This window comes from Ochotona princeps, chromosome 4, assembly GCF_030435755.1.
Source record: "Ochotona princeps isolate mOchPri1 chromosome 4, mOchPri1.hap1, whole genome shotgun sequence".
Classification (NCBI taxonomy): domain Eukaryota; kingdom Metazoa; phylum Chordata; class Mammalia; order Lagomorpha; family Ochotonidae; genus Ochotona; species Ochotona princeps.
Window position 1 is genome coordinate 25,951,034 of NC_080835.1, and position 19,678 is coordinate 25,970,711.

General features: G+C 54.7%; 2 protein-coding genes across 3 annotated transcripts in view; one reads left to right on the forward strand and one right to left on the reverse strand.

Moving 5' to 3' along the window:
• The window catches only part of ABTB2 (ankyrin repeat and BTB domain containing 2), a 166,101-nt gene extending 160,134 nt beyond the window's left edge, over positions 1 to 5,967 (forward strand). Inside the window, exons 11-17 of the mRNA XM_004585412.2 lie at positions 924 to 1,102; positions 1,363 to 1,468; positions 1,644 to 1,746; positions 2,073 to 2,163; positions 3,571 to 3,639; positions 3,998 to 4,111; positions 5,027 to 5,967. Of these exons, the coding sequence (XP_004585469.2) occupies positions 924 to 1,102; positions 1,363 to 1,468; positions 1,644 to 1,746; positions 2,073 to 2,163; positions 3,571 to 3,639; positions 3,998 to 4,111; positions 5,027 to 5,224 (860 nt within the window). The 3' untranslated portion in view covers positions 5,225 to 5,967. The remainder of the gene's footprint in view (positions 1 to 923; positions 1,103 to 1,362; positions 1,469 to 1,643; positions 1,747 to 2,072; positions 2,164 to 3,570; positions 3,640 to 3,997; positions 4,112 to 5,026) is intronic.
• A 3,526-nt stretch (positions 5,968 to 9,493) lies between these two features.
• The window catches only part of NAT10 (N-acetyltransferase 10), a 46,099-nt gene continuing 35,914 nt past the window's right edge, over positions 9,494 to 19,678 (reverse strand). For both annotated transcript variants that reach the window (XM_004585413.3, XM_058663180.1), the window contains exons 22-29: positions 16,518 to 16,614; positions 16,330 to 16,440; positions 15,242 to 15,414; positions 14,805 to 14,924; positions 14,385 to 14,483; positions 13,794 to 13,867; positions 12,865 to 12,948; positions 9,494 to 10,107 (exon numbers count right to left, since the gene is read on the reverse strand). In XM_004585413.3, the coding sequence (XP_004585470.2) occupies positions 9,996 to 10,107; positions 12,865 to 12,948; positions 13,794 to 13,867; positions 14,385 to 14,483; positions 14,805 to 14,924; positions 15,242 to 15,414; positions 16,330 to 16,440; positions 16,518 to 16,614 (870 nt within the window). In that variant the 3' untranslated portion in view covers positions 9,494 to 9,995. The remainder of the gene's footprint in view (positions 10,108 to 12,864; positions 12,949 to 13,793; positions 13,868 to 14,384; positions 14,484 to 14,804; positions 14,925 to 15,241; positions 15,415 to 16,329; positions 16,441 to 16,517; positions 16,615 to 19,678) is intronic.

Genomic DNA, 19,678 nt, shown 5'->3' on the forward strand with positions numbered 1-19,678 from the left:
CTGCCTTTCTAATAAAAATAAAATTTTTTAAAAGACTTTTTGTTTGAAAGGCAGAGCTACAGAGAGACAGAGAGAGAGAGATAGAGAGACCTTCCATTCACTGGTTCATTCCCCAAATGGCTACAATGGCCAGAGGTGAGCTGATCTAGGGCCAGGAGCTTCTTCCAGGTTTCCCACATGAACACAGGGGCCAAAGCACTTGGGCCATCCTCTACTCCTCTCCCAGGTGCATTAGCAGGAAGCTGGATCAGAAGTGGAGCAGCCAGGATTTGAACCAGCGCTTACATGAGATGTTGGCAGTGCCGGTAGAGGCTTAGCTTGCTATGCAACAGTGCCAGCTCCAACACTTTCTCTAATGACCAGCAACGGGAGTAGCTTTGGTCGTGGCCCCACTAGCACACCCTGGGGATATGGTTAAACAGGCATGACCTGTCCTGGCTGTGCCCTGCAAACCAACCCTGTGCCGAAAGACCAGGCTCTTCCACAAGGGACCCTCAGCAAGTCCACCAGAAACACATGTCACAAAAGCACTTTGCGTGAATTTCAAAGACATTTTACAGCCCAATCATCTCTTAACTCCAGCTCTGAACCCTTGGAAGTCCTCTTGTGTCAGGTGTGGAGACCATCCTGCATCCCCAGATGCACCTGCTCACCACTCCAGGACCGATGGCTCACTGTGACACCCTACAGCTGGGCTGTCCGGTCCCAGAGCCGGGGCTCCTAAGGCTGTGACCAGGGCTGCTCTCCTGCCCCATCTGCCACCCCCTAACCTGCCACAGGACTGGGAAAAGTGGGGGCAGCTTCCATCCATCATATAGATGTGCTGCCCGGGGGCCACTTGACAGCCCGTGCTGGGGTAACAGGGTGCCCTGTGACCACGGGGTGCGCCACGCCCCTTGAGTGACTGCTGTCCCCTTCCCCAGGTGTCCCCTGGAAGCTGCACATCTGGATCGAGTCCCTGCGCACCTCCTTCTCGCAGTCACGGTACTCAGTGGTGCAGAGCCTGCTGAGGGATTTCAGCTCCATCAAAGAGGAGGAGTACAATGAGGAGTTGGTGACCGAGGGCTTGCGGCTCATGTTTGATATCCTCAAGACGAGCAAGGTGAGCACGGCCAGGCAGCCCTGCCCTGCGTTCAGAGTACCTCCGGTGACAGAGCCCACAGTCCCAGCTGTCTGGTGGCACAGGCCAGAAGCCACAGATCCACAGAGGCTGGCCAGGAGGGCCCTTTCGGGGAAATCACTGCTGTAATAGGCCTATTGCGCACGCCAGCCCCAATCCTTGGTAACGAAGCACAGGGGCTGCTGGGGACGCACCTGCATCTGCAGACAGCAAGTACACCCACCCTGCTGTCACTCCTACAGAACGACTCGGTCATCCAGCAGCTGGCCGCCATCTTCACCCACTGCTATGGCAGCAGCCCCATCCCCAGCATCCCCGAGCTCCGGAAGACCCTGCCTGCCAGGCTAGGTGAGAGGCTGCCCTTACACCCCGACGCCTCGCCCCGTCTGCTCCCCAAGCCCTTCCTCCTGCCCACTCCCAAGGGCCAGACCTGGCATCGTGCACTCAGTTCTTTACCTGTGTCCCCATGCCCAGGACATACCCCCAGTCCTTGGGCCTTCTCCATCTCTGCTGTTCCTCACAGACCCCCACTTTCTGAACAACAAGGAGATGTCGGATGTGACGTTCCTCGTGGAAGGGAGGCTGTTTTACGCGCACAAAGTGCTGCTGGTGACAGCTTCCAACAGGTAAAGCAGCCTAGGGATGCTGGATTGCCCCTCTCCCCCTGCCCTCCCCCGTGGGCCAGCGACCCCAGTGTCCCACCAAGGCAATGCTCCTGGTGATGAGAAACCAGGAAGGCCCTGCAAGAAGCCAATGTCCTGGCTACGGGGGGGGCCGGGTCCCTGTGGGGTGAGGGCAGCAGGGACAGAACAGGGATCAGCCCAACAGGATGGGACATGGCACCAGAAGAGTCGTTGGGGGACACAGCAGTGAACTGTCCCACCAGCTGGTGGGCAGTGATGTGCAGAAACTACATTTCAAGCCCCACCTCATTTAGTCTCCTTCACTGCAGATTCAAGACGCTGATGACCAACAAGTCAGATTCTGATGGCGACAGCAGCAAAACCATTGAGATCAGCGACATGAAGTACCACATCTTTCAGGTACATGGGTGTCGTTGGGCTGTTCTACCCCCAGAGCTCTCGCGGGCCTTGTCCAGCTGGGCCTGGAGGACAGCTCCGAGTTGGTTGTGCCCACAGCATCAGGTGTTCAAGGACAAACACACAGTGCTTGAGCCTGTGTTCTCAGCTAGCTGGGCCCCACCCCCTCCCATCTTAGGATATGCAGCCCCTTCTCCCGAGTACCCCCCCAGCTCCCCAGCCCGCTGGCTCAGCAGAAGGGGCTGTGAGGAGCCCATCTGATGGAGAGCCTCTAGCCTGGCTCTTCGGCACATGGAATGCTACATGATGACAAGTCCAGTCTGGGCACGCGAGGCCAGGGAAGGGACCCTGGCTGGGAGTTCCTTTCTGCTGGGTGGTGACTGGAGGTCTCCAGGCTGGGGGGCTGGGTCAGGGCTGCTCCCTCAGGGGTTGCCATGCAGCCAGGTGGCAGCTAGAGGCTGGGGACACCAGAGCCATAGAGCCTCATAGAAATCTAAGGAGCCCAAAGTCACATGACTCCTCTCATACTCCCTTGAGCCATGTACCTGGCACATACCCATTTCAGGGGCTGCATAGAGAGTTGCCCTGATGGGGACAGGACAAAGAGATGCTGAGAGCATGAGGAGGCATGGGGGCAGGGCTTAGGGGTACTCCAGGCCCTGGACCTGGGCTTCTGGCTCTCTCCAGGGAGCCAAGGACCCAGCTGATACCGTTACATCAGAGTCCTGGGGCAGATGAGAAAAAAAGGGGAGGAGCTCTCAGAGGGACACTGGTTAGCCAGTCGCCCCCCGACCATGGAGAGACCAATCTCAAAAAACCCGCCTGGGCCCAGCACAGTGGCATAGTGGCAAAAGTCCTCAACTTGAATGCGCCAGGATCCCATATGGACGCTGGTTCTAATCCTTGCAGCCCCGCTTCCCATCCAGGTCCCTGCTTGTGGCCTGGGAAAGCAGTCAAGGATGGCCCAAAGCCTTGGGACTCTGCACCCTTGTAGGAGACCCGGAAGAAGCTCCTGGCTTTGGCTCCTGATTGGCTCAGTTCTGGCTATTGGGGTCACTTGGGGAGTGAGTAAGCAGATGGAAGATTTTCCTATCTTATCTTTGCAATAAAATAAATCTTTTTTAAAAATAAAAATAACAAAAACACCTGAGCCTGCAGCAGCAGGGGACCTTGCCCACACTCCCATCCTGCCTTGAGCCGGGCCAGCTTCTTGCCCCCAGGCCTCCAGTCCACCCCCCGCCCCCGCCCCCGCACACAGCATCCCTCTTCCTGAGTTCCCAGGCTTTTCTCCTGGCAGGGAGTGTCCGGGGATAGATGGCTTCCAGAGCTGGAAGGGGAGGCAGGCTGGGGAGTGGTGCGGCTGAGGGCTCGCAGGCCTGTGCACTGACCCAGGGCCCCTCTGTGCTGTAGATGATGATGCAGTACCTATACTATGGAGGAACGGAATCCATGGAGATCCCCACCGCCGACATCCTGGAGGTGAGGACAGGGCCCAGCTGTCCAGTCAGGCCAGCTCTGGGACCCCACTGGGAGGTGGGGCAGGGTCCTCTCTCTCCACCTGATGACCTAATGAATAGAGAAGATGTGAGAACCTGGGCCACAGCCGGCCGCAAGCTAGAAAGGGATGCCCCTGGGGGAGGCTCCGACCTGGAAGGCAGCTGGGCCTCACTCTGACCTGGTCACCCCCGGCTCTGAAGTTCACGGAGGCCACTCGATTGGCCCCACGGCCTCCCAGGACCAGAAGTCCCTTCTGACAACTCTCCCAGAGCAGTAGGGCACATGCTGAGGAGCATCTGCCCTGCCCTTGAGCACCCAGGCCTGGCCTTGCCCCCTGCAGCTGCTGTCCGCCGCCAGCCTATTCCAGCTGGATGCCCTGCAGCGGCACTGTGAGATCCTGTGCTCTCAGACCCTCAGCGTGGAGAGCGCCGTGAACACCTACAAATATGCCAAGGTGAGGCTTCTACAGCCCCTGGGCCCTGCTGAGCTGTGGGCGGGCAGGCTGGGGTAGGAGATGCCGCAGAGGGCAGTGGAGCGGCCGAGAGAGGATTTGCAGCAGCTCCCCTTACCCCTGAACTTGGGATACCAGGGGTCCTGGTGCCCATGGCTGCTTAGGAGTTCAGCTTTGCAGCCTATTGCGTCTTGGCTCTGCCACACCGGTCAGTAGCTGAGCCTTGCTGAGTCAGTCCATCCCACGGGTGTTGCCTGAGTTTTCTCCCCCAGCTCCGCCCCAGGCCCAAGGTCAGCCGCCCCTAATACACCGCAGGGACTCCTCCTGTCCTGGCCTTCACACTCTACTTCACGAGGTTCTCCCCCTCGCCTCAGGCAATAGGGCAGCAGGGCAGGGTGGACACAAGGGCATCTGCACTCTTCCTCACCTCGTCCTGCCCCCACAACACTTGACAGCCACGCGCTCTTCTCATTGCCAACCCTGCGTTTGACATCTGATGTCCTCAGGCCTCCTGAGCCACACGTCACCCAGCTGAAGGACACCTTGTTTGGGTGACTGTGGTCTGTGTGCTGCTCCTCCTCACTCTAGAACAGCAGCCCTAAGAGACCGCAACTTCAGGACCTAGTCCCAAGGGTGGGCCCTCACTGTTTGCCGAACTAACAGCCACTGGGCATGTGCCACGTGCACACTCACATGCCAGACACCTGATGCCACTGGCGGTCTGTCTGCCCACCCTTGAGAAAGGAGTTTCTGATCTAGCAGGGATGTCCGGTTCAGCAAGGGGGACACTGGCAGAGTGATAGGAGCCCACACCAGACTTGAGTGATACTACTGGTGGCACTGCTGGGATCCGACCCCACCCTGTCTCTGGAAGGACTCTAGATCATAGCCTTACTCCTCTCCTGACCTGCCCCACAGATACACAACGCCCCAGAACTGGCCCTGTTCTGTGAGGGCTTCTTCCTGAAGCACATGAAGGCCCTGCTGGAGCAGGACTCCTTCCGGCAGCTCATCTATGGCCGCAGCAGCAAGGTGCAGGGCCTGGACCCACTGCAGGACCTGCAGAGCACACTGGCAGAGCGCGTGCACTCGCTCTATGTAACCTCGCGTGTCTGAGCTGCACTCCTCAGCGGCGACCTTTCTTCCGGTAAGGCAGGTGTGCCTTGAGCCCATCTGTCACCAGACAGGAGCCACCCTCAATTCTGGAGCAGACTGTGTTGTCTGATGACAGCCCAGAGGAGATCTGTAGCCAGGAGATGGCCCTTCTCCCTCCCCATGCCCATGCAACTTGCACCCTGAGGGTCACACACACTCACCCTTCTTGCAGCTATCCAGTAGGGCCACAGCAGGTCCTGGTCCATGCTCCCACCAACCGTGGGGCCTCAGCTAGCCCAGCTTGGAGTGAGATGCTGGGTTGTGGGTATCCCAGTGAATGTGGCACCTCCTCCATCTGGGCTCCAGGTTGTAGAATTCAAATGCTGGTGTTTTTCTAAACATCCAGGGTGAAGGGCAGCAAGACTGGGCCATGGTCAGGTTTGCTGGGGACTCGCAGGGATCCTGAGACGGCTGTCCACAGGGCAGCCTTGACCACCCTGCTGGCCTTGGGAACCTGGGCCTACAGGTGTACTCGCCTGGGGCAGGCTGGGCCCAGGGTGGCAAGGGGAGAGGGTGTTCAATGTAGGAGCCTGGGGACTTCAGCTCTTGTGGTTGCTGCTGGATTTTTTTTTTTTTTTGGGGGGGGGGTCACACTAAAGGGGCTGATCCTGAAACCTCACCCAAACAAGTTTGTCTTGGCAGGCTCAGACAACCCAGCCTGGGTCTCTCCCCATGGCTGGGTCTCTTAGGTAGTAGGGCTCACATCGTTCATTGGGAGTCTTGGCTCCTGGGGATACAGTCGGTGAGGAGCCTGGAAGCAGGCCACCTTCTGCCCAGCCCCCTACCTGCCTGCCCTGGGGGAGCCACAGCACCAGGCCCCACCAGCCTATTTATGGATCAGACACTGCAAGGACCTTGGGACAGCCTGCTCTAGGTGGAGTCTCCAACTGTCTGGCTGCACCTTAGAAACTATTTATTCACCAGAAGACCCTGGTGTTCCAGGAGGTGGCACTGTGCCCACCTGGGAAAGCCCCTGGGGCTTGCAATCCTAGGAAATATTTTTTTGATGAGCTGCTTGAGCTGGATGTACAGAGGAATAGGTGTTATTTTATTGCTGTAATATTGTATGATACCGTAACTGTACATTAATGTCACTCACTGTAAATCTATGATTTTATTAACAATAAACAGTCATTAACAATGACCTTGGCCTCATGGCTCCCAGGAGAGGGTTGCTCAGAGTTCAGAGGTGGGGAGGGCCCATGAAGATCATGGATAACCCAGGGCTGACTCTGGGTTACTCAGGGCACCCCACCCTCTTCCCTGGGGCCTTAGCCTGGATGCCCTGCAGGTAGGAGGGGGCAGAGTAGATGAGGCCAGAGGCAGAATAGGCCTCCTTTAGTAGGGGGCAAAATGCCAGGTAATGCCAAGAGGACAGCGGCAGGCCTTTCTCTGCAGCAGTGACATGGGACTCACTGTGGCGACTAGTTTCCCCAAGTCCTTACAAACCCATGCAGAGGGGCCGGTGTGGTGGCTCAGCAGGCTAATCCTCCACTTTGCATTGCCATCATCCCATAGGGGCACTGGTTCTTTTCCCTGCTGCTCCACTTCCTATTCCATTTGCTGCTTATAGCCTGGGAAAGCAGTAAAAGATGGTCCAAAGCCTTGAGCAAAATCCTGCACCTGCGGAGGGGGTTCCTAGCTTCTGATCAGCTCAGCTCCAGCCATTGTGGTCATTTGAGGTATTAGCTTTTTATACCACAAAACTACACCACACACCAGGAAACGCACAAGAAGTTTACTCTCGGTAGCCACGGCCTACCAGCAAGGCCAGCACCAGCACCTACCAAAGCTGCAGGCTGCCTCCCTCTGGTGTTGTCTACAAAAAGCAAAGGGCATCCGCCCACCTCTGACTTCATTGCCCAGAGATCTTCCAGTGCTCCCTCCTCCAGGCCTGCAGGCTGGCAGAGCTGTAGTAATAGCCTCAGATAATGAGCCTACATTTTTTCCAAGGTGACGGTCACTTCTGCCCATCCCCCACCCCAGCAGCCCCTTTGTGTCCCGCCTCCTTGCCTGCCCACTGCTGCTGCTCCTCCTCGGGGACTGCTGGTGCCAGATGAGTGGTAGAAGCACAGAGGCAGGCCAGCCTCCCCATCCCCCCCACCCCGTCCTGGGGTGGGGTAGAGGAGGCCACTCAGGAGGCGTCTTTGTTTTCAGCTTGGCAGTCCCCTTCCCCATCCTGGTGACAAAATTCATAGCTAGCCCATCTGAATCCACCCCACAAGTGACATCGCCTGACACAGCCGAGCTTTACAGATGTCACTCAGTCTGGGGGCCAGATGGTGAGGTCTGGGGGACGCTTGCCTTTTCAGCCTTGAAGGAGAACCCAAGAACAAGACACACGGCGCAGAGCTCTCCCCATTCAAGACACAGGCTTTGCATATCAAAGGGCCTGGGCTGCACACTGCACAGGGGACCAGGCCACTTCAGAGCCGGCAAAAATGACTGGAAAAGTGCTCGCCTTCCACAAGGCCCAGGGTGGTTTCAGAACACAGCCAGTGCCTTGGCCATCTCTGGGCTACTGTGGAACCGAGCAGCTGCTTGGATTAGATCCAAGGAGCGTGCCTAGAACCCAGGGCGACCCATTCGAGAGGCGCACACTACATACCAGGCACCCCTCCCAGCTCTTCTCCCATTCTACTCCGCCCTCTTCTCACCATGGCCCTGGCAGGTGGCACCACTCAGTGCTCACAATCCACGGATGTGGACACAGAGGACAGGCAGAGACCAGGCAAGTCTTGGCCCACTTCCTGTTGCTAAGGCTGGGCTGCTTAAAAAGAAATATGGGGCTGGCTGTGGTGCCAGTAATCCCATATGGGCATGAGTTCATGTCCCTGGATGCTCTACTTCTGATACAGCTCCCTGCTTATGGCCTAGAAAAGCAGTAGAGGATTGCTCAGATCCTTGAGACTCTGTATCCACGTGGGTGGGAGACCCAGTGACGACTTCCGGCTTCAGAATGGCCCAGCTTGGGCCATTGCAGCCATTTGGAGAGTGAACCAGTGGATGAAGAACTCTCCAACTCTGCCTTACCATAAAACCATAAGTAAGTGTCCTAGCCAGTCCCATCTGACACCTCACAATGCAGATTCAATTTCAGTGGAAACATACTAACCACAGTGGTGGTCAAGGTCAGGGGGAGGGCCAGGACAGAGCCAACCATCTAAGCCCTGATGGTGCGCACTTTCACCTCTGAGGCCCCCTCATCTTGAGCCCCAGGGCAGGGCCAGCTGAACAGATGCTGGGACCAGGCACTGGACAAAGGCTTCCTCACTCACAGGTCACGTGCTCCGGTAACTTACAATACTATGGCGGGGAGGGGATAAATTTAGCCTAGCAGTGGAGGGCCTGGGTTTCAAGCTCAGTTCCAGCCCCCGACACCAGCACAACTTCCTGATAACAGACCCGGGGAAGTAGCAGTGATGGCTCAAGTACCTGGGTTCCTGCCAGCTACGTGGGATACCTGGAGGCAGGTCCAAGCTTCTGGATTTGGGACATCCCAGCCATGGCAGGCCTCTGAGAAGAGAAACAGATCGGAGCTCACGCTTTCTCTTACGAAACACAGCTCTGGTTCAACCAGTCCTCTCTGGAAGGCAAGCTTGGGTACCTACCTGAAAGGCTAATGACGCCCTCCATGGAACTAACATAGCATTCACGGGCAGAAGCTTCAGGCCAAAAACAGGAGGCCCCCACACCCAGGATCCACCAGAGACAAGGCACAGCAACCTAGTGGTGGTGGTGGCGGCGGCGGCGGTGGGAGGTGGTGGTAGTGGTGGGAGGTAGGGAGCCACAACCTGCCTCTCCCCCGAGAAGGGACCAGAGTGCTTAGCACTTGGCCCAGGAGTTTCCCTGTCCTTCAGTCAGACCCCACAAACCCAATTAGGGACGAGGCCTGAGGAATGCTTCCATTTGGACCCATGGCATGGAAATCCAAGAAACCCAAGCCACTGGACCTCTGTCCCCAGTGACTGGGAGGGGCTGGGTTCCTTCTCAGGAACTAGGAAGGCAAGGAGGGGCAGCTTGCTGGCCTCCTGTCACCACACCAAGCCTCCCACCCCCCAGTGGTGCCACCCTGTCCCACAGTCTCCTGGAGCAAGCTGCCCCTGCCAAACCACCTACTCTTGGCCCAGACACCAACACCCCCAAATCCTACCTGGCAGCAGGACTGAGAGAAAACAACAAGCCTCAGGCACCTCTGTGGGACTTGCAAGCACTGGCAGGTAGAGAGAGGTCTTTCCAAGATGTTATTTATTAAAAATAAGTTCTCCGCACCTCCTATCCCCAGCTGCCAGCCAAGGAACCTGTCCCAGCATTTCCACAAATGGATGAAATAGTCTTAGGGACTCAGATGTCATATGCGACTTAAAGGCTTGGGCAGCAGGGAGCTGGAGCCTGGAGTGGCAGAGTGTAAGGTGTCAGGAAGCCTGGAGCACTGACAGGGATGGGCCACAGTCCCCACTGTTCCAGGGTGTGTGGCCAAGTCCATGACGCTGTCTCCTGCGAGATACCCTGCGTTGTACCCTTGAGATCATGAACTTATAGGAAAGGAGGGTGTAGACCAAAAGGAGCAAGGCCTGGCAGTGCCAGGGGTTTGCCCAGCCACCAAGTTCTGAGCAGACCCGCTCGGGAGCCAGGTTGGCCCCGCCAAGGGCCATGGTTGGGCCTGCAGGTTTGCAGGGGCCTCCTGTTTCACAGACCAGGCCGCACTTGGCCATTCTTAGAGGTCCCCTCACTACTTCTTCCGCTTTGATTTCAGATCTTTCTTGTTCCTCATCTCTCTACTTTTCTTCGACTTCTTGTTCTGTTTTGGTTCTTGTTGGGCATCCATCTTCCTTTTCTTGTCACTAGAGGAAAAACATGAGAATGAATGGAAACCGCACGGTCGTGGTCGGCTCCACACTCTGGCCACTTTGTCTGCCAGGGGTGCCCACCCAAGCCCGGCTGTAAGGGAACCTGGGCAGGAGCTAATGTTCTCAGCAGGTGCAGACATGGCACAGGGGACCAGGGCTACTCCCAAGCACTGGCCCCTGCCCTAATCACACTTAGTCTGCCCAGGATAAAGTCTGTACCCTGGGGAGCTCACCAGGGCCCCATGCACCCCACCAAGGACCACAGGAAGGAGCTCCCTCCCAGCACCGGGCCAACCGAAACCTGACACACTGTCCCAAAACAGACAAGGCTCTGAGGAAAACCCTTCACGACTTTCTGATGGCTCCTGCTATTTATTCCAGAGCACTAGAAAAAACCCAATAGAGCAATAATTCGCTCAGGCTACACCCTGCAGCTGGCCATTGATGCCTCCCTGTCAGACTGGCACTGGGACCACTCAGCAAACAGCTCCTTCCATCACAGCACCATAAGGGTTGAAGGTTCTCCCCAAGGACATTTGGTCATGGAGACAAATACTTCTCTACCCAGGAAGAGCTAACACCACAGACCTTTCTGTGAACAAAGCCCCTCTTAGGGGGAAAAAAAAAATAGGCCTCAAAAATTTCTATGGGGCCGCATTGTGGAGTAATGGGTAAAGCCACCCATTAGCTGTGATGTCAGCATCCCACATGAGCAGCATTTGAGTCCTGGCTGCTCCACCTCTGATCCAGTTCCCCGCTAATGTGCCCGGAAAGCAGCATAGGATGGCACAATTGCACTCACATGGGAGACCCAGAAGCACCACCTGGCATTTGTGGCATTTAGCAGTGAGCTAAAGATCTCTCTAGCTCTTTCAAATACATTAAATAAATCTTTAAAAAAATAGATTTTTGGGAACCTGGCACAACAGATTGATTGGCTAATCATCCCCCTTCAAAAGCCAGGATCCTATGTGTGCACCGGCTCATGTGCTGGCTGTTCGACTTCCCATCCAACTCCCTGCTTGTGACCTGCGAAAGCAGTCGAGGATGTTTAGCCCAAAGCTTTAGGATTCTGTACCCGTGTGGGAGACACAGAGGAAGCTCCTGGCTTAGTTCATGCTGTTGCGGCCATTTGGGGAGTGAACCAGTAGATGGAAGACCTTTCTCTATGTCCCTCCTTCTTTCTTTAGATCTACCTTTCTAATAAAAGCAAGTTTTAGAAAAATACATATTTTTTTTTGGCCCTCAAGTCCATACGCTCGCCAGGCTCCTTGCCAGCACTACAGAGCATGGAGCTGGCCTTCACGGCTAGCGTGCTCCGCCGGCTTCTTCCATCCAAGCACTAACCAGGCCCGACCCTGCTTAACTTCTGAGATCAGACGAGATCGGGCTCATTCAGGGTGGTGTGGCTGTAGACTCCCCCAGCTTCTGTTCTAGTCACTGCTCCCATGGTCCAGGCTCAAGGCTGAAGCCATCACAGACCCCGGGCTACCCGAGCCACTCTGTCGACCCCAGAAACAGGACACAACCAAGCAGGCTCACATGCCATCTACTGGCACTTCCAGGAGACAGGGTCAGCAGTGACGGCACAGCCTCCAAGATGCCAGAGTGACAGACTCCGAAAGACAGTGTTGTGTGTCTGCAACCTAAAGTGTCTGAGATCACAAGGTTTCCTCTTCCCTAATGTTACCAAAGCCATCAATAAAGCGGGCCCATCAGCCATCCTGCTCATGCCAAAAACATACTGTTTCCCCAAGAAACTTTCCCATGGCAGTTTGTAAGCCTCATCTCCAGAGGCCCTGGGCAAACCCTGATGCAGGTGCCAGCCCCGGCAGCCATGTCTCTCCTCTGCAGCTAGAAGCTGGCAGTGAGGGGTTTCAGGCAGTGTAGGGACTCCCTGTGGGTGGTTTGCAGGCCCAGAGCTCTTTGTAATACTAGTATACTATCTGCCATTTTCATGCTCATTCTCAGAATGTCTGGCTTCCCAGGGACTAAGGACATGGGATAAAGCAACAGAGTGCCAATATACAGAAGCAGATGGGAGAGCCAGCTGCTTTCCAGGACATCACACAAAGATTAGCAAAAGCATAAATGCAAAGCAATGCCACTCTTACTCTTCTCCCTGAAATTTTTATGAAGAATATTTTTCAAAGAGCACCAGAATACTGCAGTGAGTATTGAATAAATACTGCTAAGTGTTGCAGTGTGCACAGTACAGATGGACATGATGATCCACAGAAACCAAAGTCACCAAGAGTCCCTTTTAAGACGAAGACTCACAGTTCTGAGAAACACTGGCTTGCAGAAGGATGGGCCAGCAGTTCCAACCCAGTACCACCACAGACAGACCTGGCTGCAATTCTGGCTCTGTCCCTTGCTCACTGGGTGCTTCTTGGGAAGGTGCTTATTACTCCCACACTCCCACCTGAAGCCATGGCCAAGTCACCCTTAAGGCAAGGCCGGTGACAAGAGCCCTCCTGCTGCTGCAGTTGTCCGTGGCAGGCTCTTCAGCCCCTCTGCCTCCCTGCCAGGCTTAGGGCCCTGGGACAGCAGGTGGATATGGGGAGGAAAGAGACCTGACCTGACCCCTGGGAGACATGTTCTGAAAGCAGTAGCAGCAGCCAGGCTGTTCCCATAGAAGAACGAATCAGGACTTTGTCCCCGTCACCCTCTGCCCCAACCTCCCACAGTCAAAGTCTGGGAGAAGTGGAGTGGCACACAGCCCCATCAGATATCACAACAGACCCTCACCTCTTGAGGCTGACGATCGAGGCATTCTGGCCAGCTTTATTCAAAACCTCGTTCCACTCCTCGTCATCCCCACGAATGATGTACCTCAAAAGGAAGGGACATGTCATAGCCGGCAGAGAGCACAGGGGACCGCGTAAGCATGACAGGGACAACACTCTCAGACACTTTCAGCCCTTAAGGCCATGTTGAGCTGTATCGGCCCATAAACAGGAGGGAGACACAGGTGGTTTGGCCCTACTGGGCAGAAGCGTCACAGGAGGGATGCCAGGCCCGCTCTGGCAGCAGCCCTCCCAGCTTCAACCCTGAGCACAGTCACTGCCCACCAGAAGCCTCCGGCTCACTCTCCCTTCAGCTCCCACACCTCCGGGCATCTGTGCTGTGCCTCTCCCCTCTGCCCTGCCTCACCTCTTCTGGCCTAGCAGTCCCAGCAATCAAGCTTGTAACTTCTCAGCACCGCAGCAGAAGCTACAGCTCAATCCCCTGCCGGAGACTCCTGGCCATGTCCACCTCATGCATTCACAGCCACCATCACTAAAGGCTTGGCAACAGGAAAGCAGGTGCTGAGCACCACGGGAACTGGTCCACGGGGCGGGGTAGACAGCACAAGCCCTAGTACACTGGAAGGTTCTGGAGCAAGCTCTTTTCTTTGTGGTACTAGAACTCTTTCTTCAAACATTCACATGCAGAAGCTTGACTGTTAACGTGCTCACACACCAGTTTCCCTTTGCCCCAGAAGTATCCTGACAGGGAGGCTCCCCAAGGTGTGACATGGAATCCCGGAGAATTCAGACACCCAACTGCCAAGGTCAGGCAGCAGGGGTGGTCTGGGGAAGCCACATTTCCTGCCACTCTGCCAGGGCACCAATGTGGTTCTTAGCACCTGCCTCAGAGCCTGGAATTTCTGGCGCCACAGGTAGGCAGGGCCTTACTGGGAGAGGTCCATGTCCTTCAGCTTGCCCACTTCCTTCTGGTGCTTCTCCTGGAATTCCTTGGCCGCTTCATCCTGGGTCAAGGAGCAGAGAGAAGAGGTGAGAGGCAAGGAGGGAGGCCAGCAGGGCAACACAGGCCTCCTCCAAGTCAACTCCAAGGCCCCCATAGCCAAGCCTGCACATTCAAGCATGCCACAGTAGTTCACACAGCCCTTGGCAAGAGTGTGAACAGGAAGTTTCAGTGCAAAACAGTTCAGAAATCCATGCACTGTTTCTTCACAAGAAAATCTGCTCTTGCCCATGAACTTTCTAAAGATTCTGCATTTAAAATACGTACTTTCTACGTTAACAGAAAGGACAAACAAAACATTCACACCAGCAAATGGTGGGGCCCTGCACTCACATACTCGGCAAGCAGTATATACGGGCAGGGAGGTGCAGAGAAGAAATCCTCGGGGCCCAGGGCACTCATGGGGACCCAGCGCTGAGCTGGGTGGATGCAGAGGACTCTTCCCTGGGACAGGGAAGACGCTCGGGTCCCCCAGGCCAGGAGCAGCTGAGGAAACCCTGGGGCCTTTGGCAGGGACGTACCAGGTCATCACTCAGGGTCTTCATGGTGGGTTCCATGACCACATCCTTCACAGCCACCATCTGCTCCTCAATGGCCTTTTCCTGCACGTCATTAAACAGCTACAAAAAACAATATCAAGAAGCTGAAGCTGAAGGAGCAGCAGGGGCCCAGCTGCCTGGCATTCAGGGTCTGCAAGAGCTGGGTACTTCCAAGACACAAACAGTGCTCTCCAGAGTCCAAGGATACGGCTGTTCTTAGAGCCCGAGAACAGACTGCACCTGTATGAACTGCCTGTGGTACTCTCGCAGGAACACAGAACTACACTCAGACTACCACTGTCCCGTGGTGAGAGTGCATGTGCAGGCACGGTGTGACGATCCGCAGCACATGCAGCCAAGTGGCAGTGCCCACCTGGGGAACAGGTGAGTCCATGAGCTTACCTTCACCACCTTGCGGATGATGCGGTTGAACAGCCCCATCAGCTGGCCCGCAGGCAGCTCAGTCTCCCTTTCCAGCTGCTCCACAGACTTGTGCTGCAGGCCAATCCCCAGGAGGAGAGCCTGGAGGATGGAGAAGCTGCTGCAGTGACCCAGGCACAGGCCCTGCCCATTAAAACCTACTGTGTTCCCTGATAAACACTACTTTAAAGCTACAGTAGGGCTCAGGCAACGTGGTAGTGGGAGAACATGGGGTCCAGCTATGGCTCCCCAACTTGCAGACCTCATGGCTGGACATGCTTCTTGACACTGGAGTCCAGGTTTCCTAACCCATTCAATGAGGAGACCACTTAGCACGTCAAAGGGCCCAACCCACCATCCATCAAAAGACCTCCACCATCCACGGGCCCTTCCTTCCAAGCCAACAGCAGGTAACCTACTGACTGAGTGGCAGACAGGGCCAGGTCCCCCAGCTGGTTCAGGAAATACAGACGGGAGATGGCCGGGACCATGTCCATGATGAGGTGGTAGTCAACCATGTTCCGTGAGTACATCTCCAGCCGCTTCAGGTCGTAGGGGAGGAACAGCGAGTCCAGCTCCCCCCGGCTCAGGACTGGGAACAGGCAGAATCACACGGGTCAGTGTGACACAAGGCACTCGCGGGGCCCGGCTAAACTTGCCCTAGCAACAGAGGCCATCTGCAGGCACCTGGCCTCCAATCCAGCACGCATCCCCACCCCCGGCTGGCAGGACATCAACATTCTCCTGCCAGATGGAGGGAGCTCCAGGGCTGGGGGGCAGCTGGCACATGACCCTGTGGAGTCCCTGTGCCAACATGCCAGACCCAGGAAAGGCTCCTTGTGCCCGCGGCTGAGGGGTACACATTTGTTTCTCACTCTGTCACTAATTCAGATCCAGCTACACAGAAACTGGGGATGCTGTGCCAGCTTGAGGAACACAGACTGTTCTGTCGGAATATAACTGGCAAAAAAGTGTGTGTGTGTACACTAGAGTACTTTAACAAGCTCATGGAAGAATCACACTACAAAAAAGCATGGATTCAAAAATTTTTACACCAAAATAATCAATTTTCACTTCCATTTTTCCACAAGCCTTCTGAAACTCTTTCCTGCATATTTGCGCACACACACATAAGTAAAAATAATGGGCAATAAAAAACACAGCTGGTGACACTCATGACCCTGAATACATTTTTCACATCTTTAACACACTCACAGGATTTATCCACATGCACAAGCTCTTGCACACAAGACCACTGGTGCTGCCCTCCTATTCAGTGTGTGAGCAGCCTGAACCGGGTTCCATGGTAACCACCTGTATGCCCTTGACACCTCTCACCTACAATCCCAAAGTTCTGTCATAGGACATGAGACAACAGGTGTGACGCTGGGCCCAGCACAGAGCATGAGCCTGAACGGGGGCGCTCAGTGGGTGACCGACAAGACACTGCTCCGCTTCCTCCCTTTTACACAGCAAAGCCACTGACCGCGCCACATGCCTAGCTCACCTGGCTGGGTCAGCTTCCCCACGTTCCGGTTCTGAATGATGTTCAGAGCCAGGGGAGGGGAGAAGGTGCTGAACTGGTAGGACAGCAAGGCCAGGAACCGCCTACGGAAATCTGCAAGGAATGACGGGCAGAGTGAGCATCCGGATGCACCCTGTCAGCGGGCCATCCTACCTCCATTCCGCAGTCACCTTTCCAGAAGGCCGCCAGCCAGGCTCCCCGCTCTGCCTCGTCCTCGTCCGTCAGCGTCTTCAGCATGATGCACGAGTGTTCCCCGGTCAGGTCATTCTAGGAAGCACACACTCCTGATTGGCATCAAGAACTCTCTCTGTTTTTAATGTTTTCTTTCTTTTTTAAAGATTTTTTTTTTATTGCAAAGTCAGATATACAAAGATCTTCCGTCCCATGATTCACTCCCCAAGTGACTGCAACAGTCGGAGATACACCAATCCAAAGCCAGAAGCCAAGAACCTCCTCCATGTCTCCCATGTGGGTTCAGGATCCCAAGGCTTTGGGCCGTCTTTAACTGCTTTCCCAGGCCACAAGCAGAGAGCTGGATGGGAAGTGGAGTTGCCGGAATTAGAATCGGCACCATATGGGATCCGGCCGCATTCAAAGCAAAGACTTTAGCCACTATGCCACTGCGCCAGGCCCAATGTTTTATTTCTGTACTTTCCCCTGTTTTAAAGAGAGTGACAAGGTAGTGGGGAGGAGAGAGAGGAAGATCCTCCATTTCTTGGTTCACTCCCCAGATGTATACAACATCCAGGACTGGGTCAGGCTAAAACTAGGAGCCAGGAACTCTGTCTGAATCTCCCAAATGGTGGTGGGAAACCTAAGCCCTTGAACCCTTAACTGCTGATTCCCATGATCCACTAACATGAAGGTGGATTGGAAGTGGAGCCAGGACTCAAACTGGCAATCCCACCACAGGATGCAGGCGTCACACACAGTGGCGCAACACATGCCCCTAGAACCATCTTTTTGGAACGGCCAGCACTGGTCAAGGGCGGCACGCAGATAAGACAGTGGTGCTTCTTCCCCAGCAGAGGGCGCCCTTATCATCACATCCTCCCATTGCTTCAGCTTGAACACTGGCCTGAAGCAAATACACACACCTGTTCAGAGATCAGATGTGACTTGTGTCCTGCAACCACAAAAGACATTTGCTGCTTTCAGTTTAAGTCACAAGAATTTTAATTCAGGACAGGCATTGTGACAGAACAGCTTAAACCAAAGCTTAGGATGCCAGCCTCTCACATGACAGCCAGTTCAAGTCCTGGCTGCTCCACTTCCGATCCAGGTCCCTGCTAATGGCCTGGGAAAGCAGCAGCAGATGGTCCAAAGCCTTGGGCCCCTACCACTCAAGTGAGAAACTCAGATGGCGTTCCAACTCCAGGCTCTGGCCTGGCCTGGCCTGGCCCTGGCCCTTCTGGCAACTTGGGAAATTTACCAATGGATAACAATGTGAGATTGTACACACCTTCCCTCTCTGCCTTTCAAAATTTTTTTTTCAAAAAGGCTTAAACTCCATATGATCCAATTAAGATATTTTGTGCCAGATATTAGGAACTCCAAAACCCAGAGCTCCCAAGCCAACAGCCAGTTTGCAAATACAGGCTTCCTGAAGTGCTAACAGAGTAACTGTGAGGGGCTGGTGTCATGATGTATCACACTAAGCCTAAGGCTGAGGCTCCACCATCCTACAGAGGCATTGGTTCATTCAGCTACTCAACTTCTCATCCAGCTCCCTCTTATGCCTTGGCAAAGCAGCAGAAGATAATCCAAGTCATTAGACTCCCACATCCATGTGGGACACTGGGAAGAAGCTCGTAGGTTCTAGCTTGGGATTCACTCAGTTCAGGCCATTGCAGCCATGTGGGGGGGAGTGAACCAGTGGATGGAAGATCTGTCTCACCTTCTCTTTATAACTGTCTTTCAAATAAAACAAAAATTTTTAAAAGTAACAGACAACTGGCATCTCCATTCTCCATTACCCAACAAAGCACCACAGCATGAAAATATCTAGGGGATGTCACTAAAGGGTACTCATGGACACAAGGAAGCACACAGCACAGCCATGGGGACGTGCCATCGTCCACATGGGAGCTCACTGCTCGGCATCCTCCTGCCGGCTGGCAGCCAGACTTACACCCTAACCTTGGCCCGACATGCTGACAAGGACCCAGCCCTTCCATAGCCACATGCTCATGGTCTCAACTAGGCCCACTTCAATCCTCAAACACGCAATTGAAATGTCCTTAGCCGCTGGACTATCTTCCCCTCTTGAAGAAAAGCAGCAGTCAGGAGAATCAAGATGGCGGAATAGGGTAAGGACTCCGTTTAAGCGAATGGAGAAACATTTAATCAGGATGAAGCAGAGAGGACACATTTCAGGAAATAGGAGAGGACAGAACAGCAGCAGAGGGGTACCTGGAGACTGACAGACACAGGAAAGCAGTGAACACAATGGTGTGGTGTTACAGTGACTGATACTCCAGCGGCATTCAGCTAACAGCTGCTCTACCAGCAACCGGAACTCCATCAGCAATCAGGTGGGAAGGGACTTTCACTAGGAGCTTGGGAGGTGAACCCAGACAGAGAACTCTCCGTCCTGCTGGTCTGTTTGATTTGACCAGGAGCAGAGACAGAGCAGCAGATCCCAGACAGTGCGAGAACAGCGTGCATTTCACAGCCCAGTCAGCCCCCTAGAGCTGAATTGGACACCATTTTGCTTAAGGAGGCCAAGGCAAGGGAAAGGACTGAGCATACACTGAACGTGTATGCTCAGTGAACGTGGCATTCTAGAGGTTCCATCCAAGACAGGTCTGGGTAGCCCTCAGATCTGATGGCCAGCAGATCAAGAACTCTAGTAGGGGTACGTCAGGTGCCATTTTGTAAACTGTGGCAATAGCTTTAGGACTGTAGGAGACAACAGTGAACTATGCATGTGCTGAGCTCGTGAGAACTCACTGAGTTCCGTGGATTGCACTGGTCCTACAGCAAAACAATACCGACTGTGGCATTGTATGGGTCAAAATAGGTGCATGTGGCACCCAGATCTAACGGCCAACAGGTTCTGGCAAGATCAGCGCCACCAACAACCTAGGTATATAGGACACCTGATGACTCCCTAATCCTAGGACCTGCTACAACCAGAAGTGGGAGAAGGGTTGTACAGACAACAGTGCAGCCTCAGCACAGTATCACATGAGGTAGAGAGTGGTGACCCAGGAGTTGGGGCTACAGAGTTCTTGGTGGAAATCTAACATAAGAACCCAGACATGGAACTTGCTGGAAGGAATGGCACAACTGGCTGCAAGCAAAGAGTTGTGTACCAACTGCAATAAGT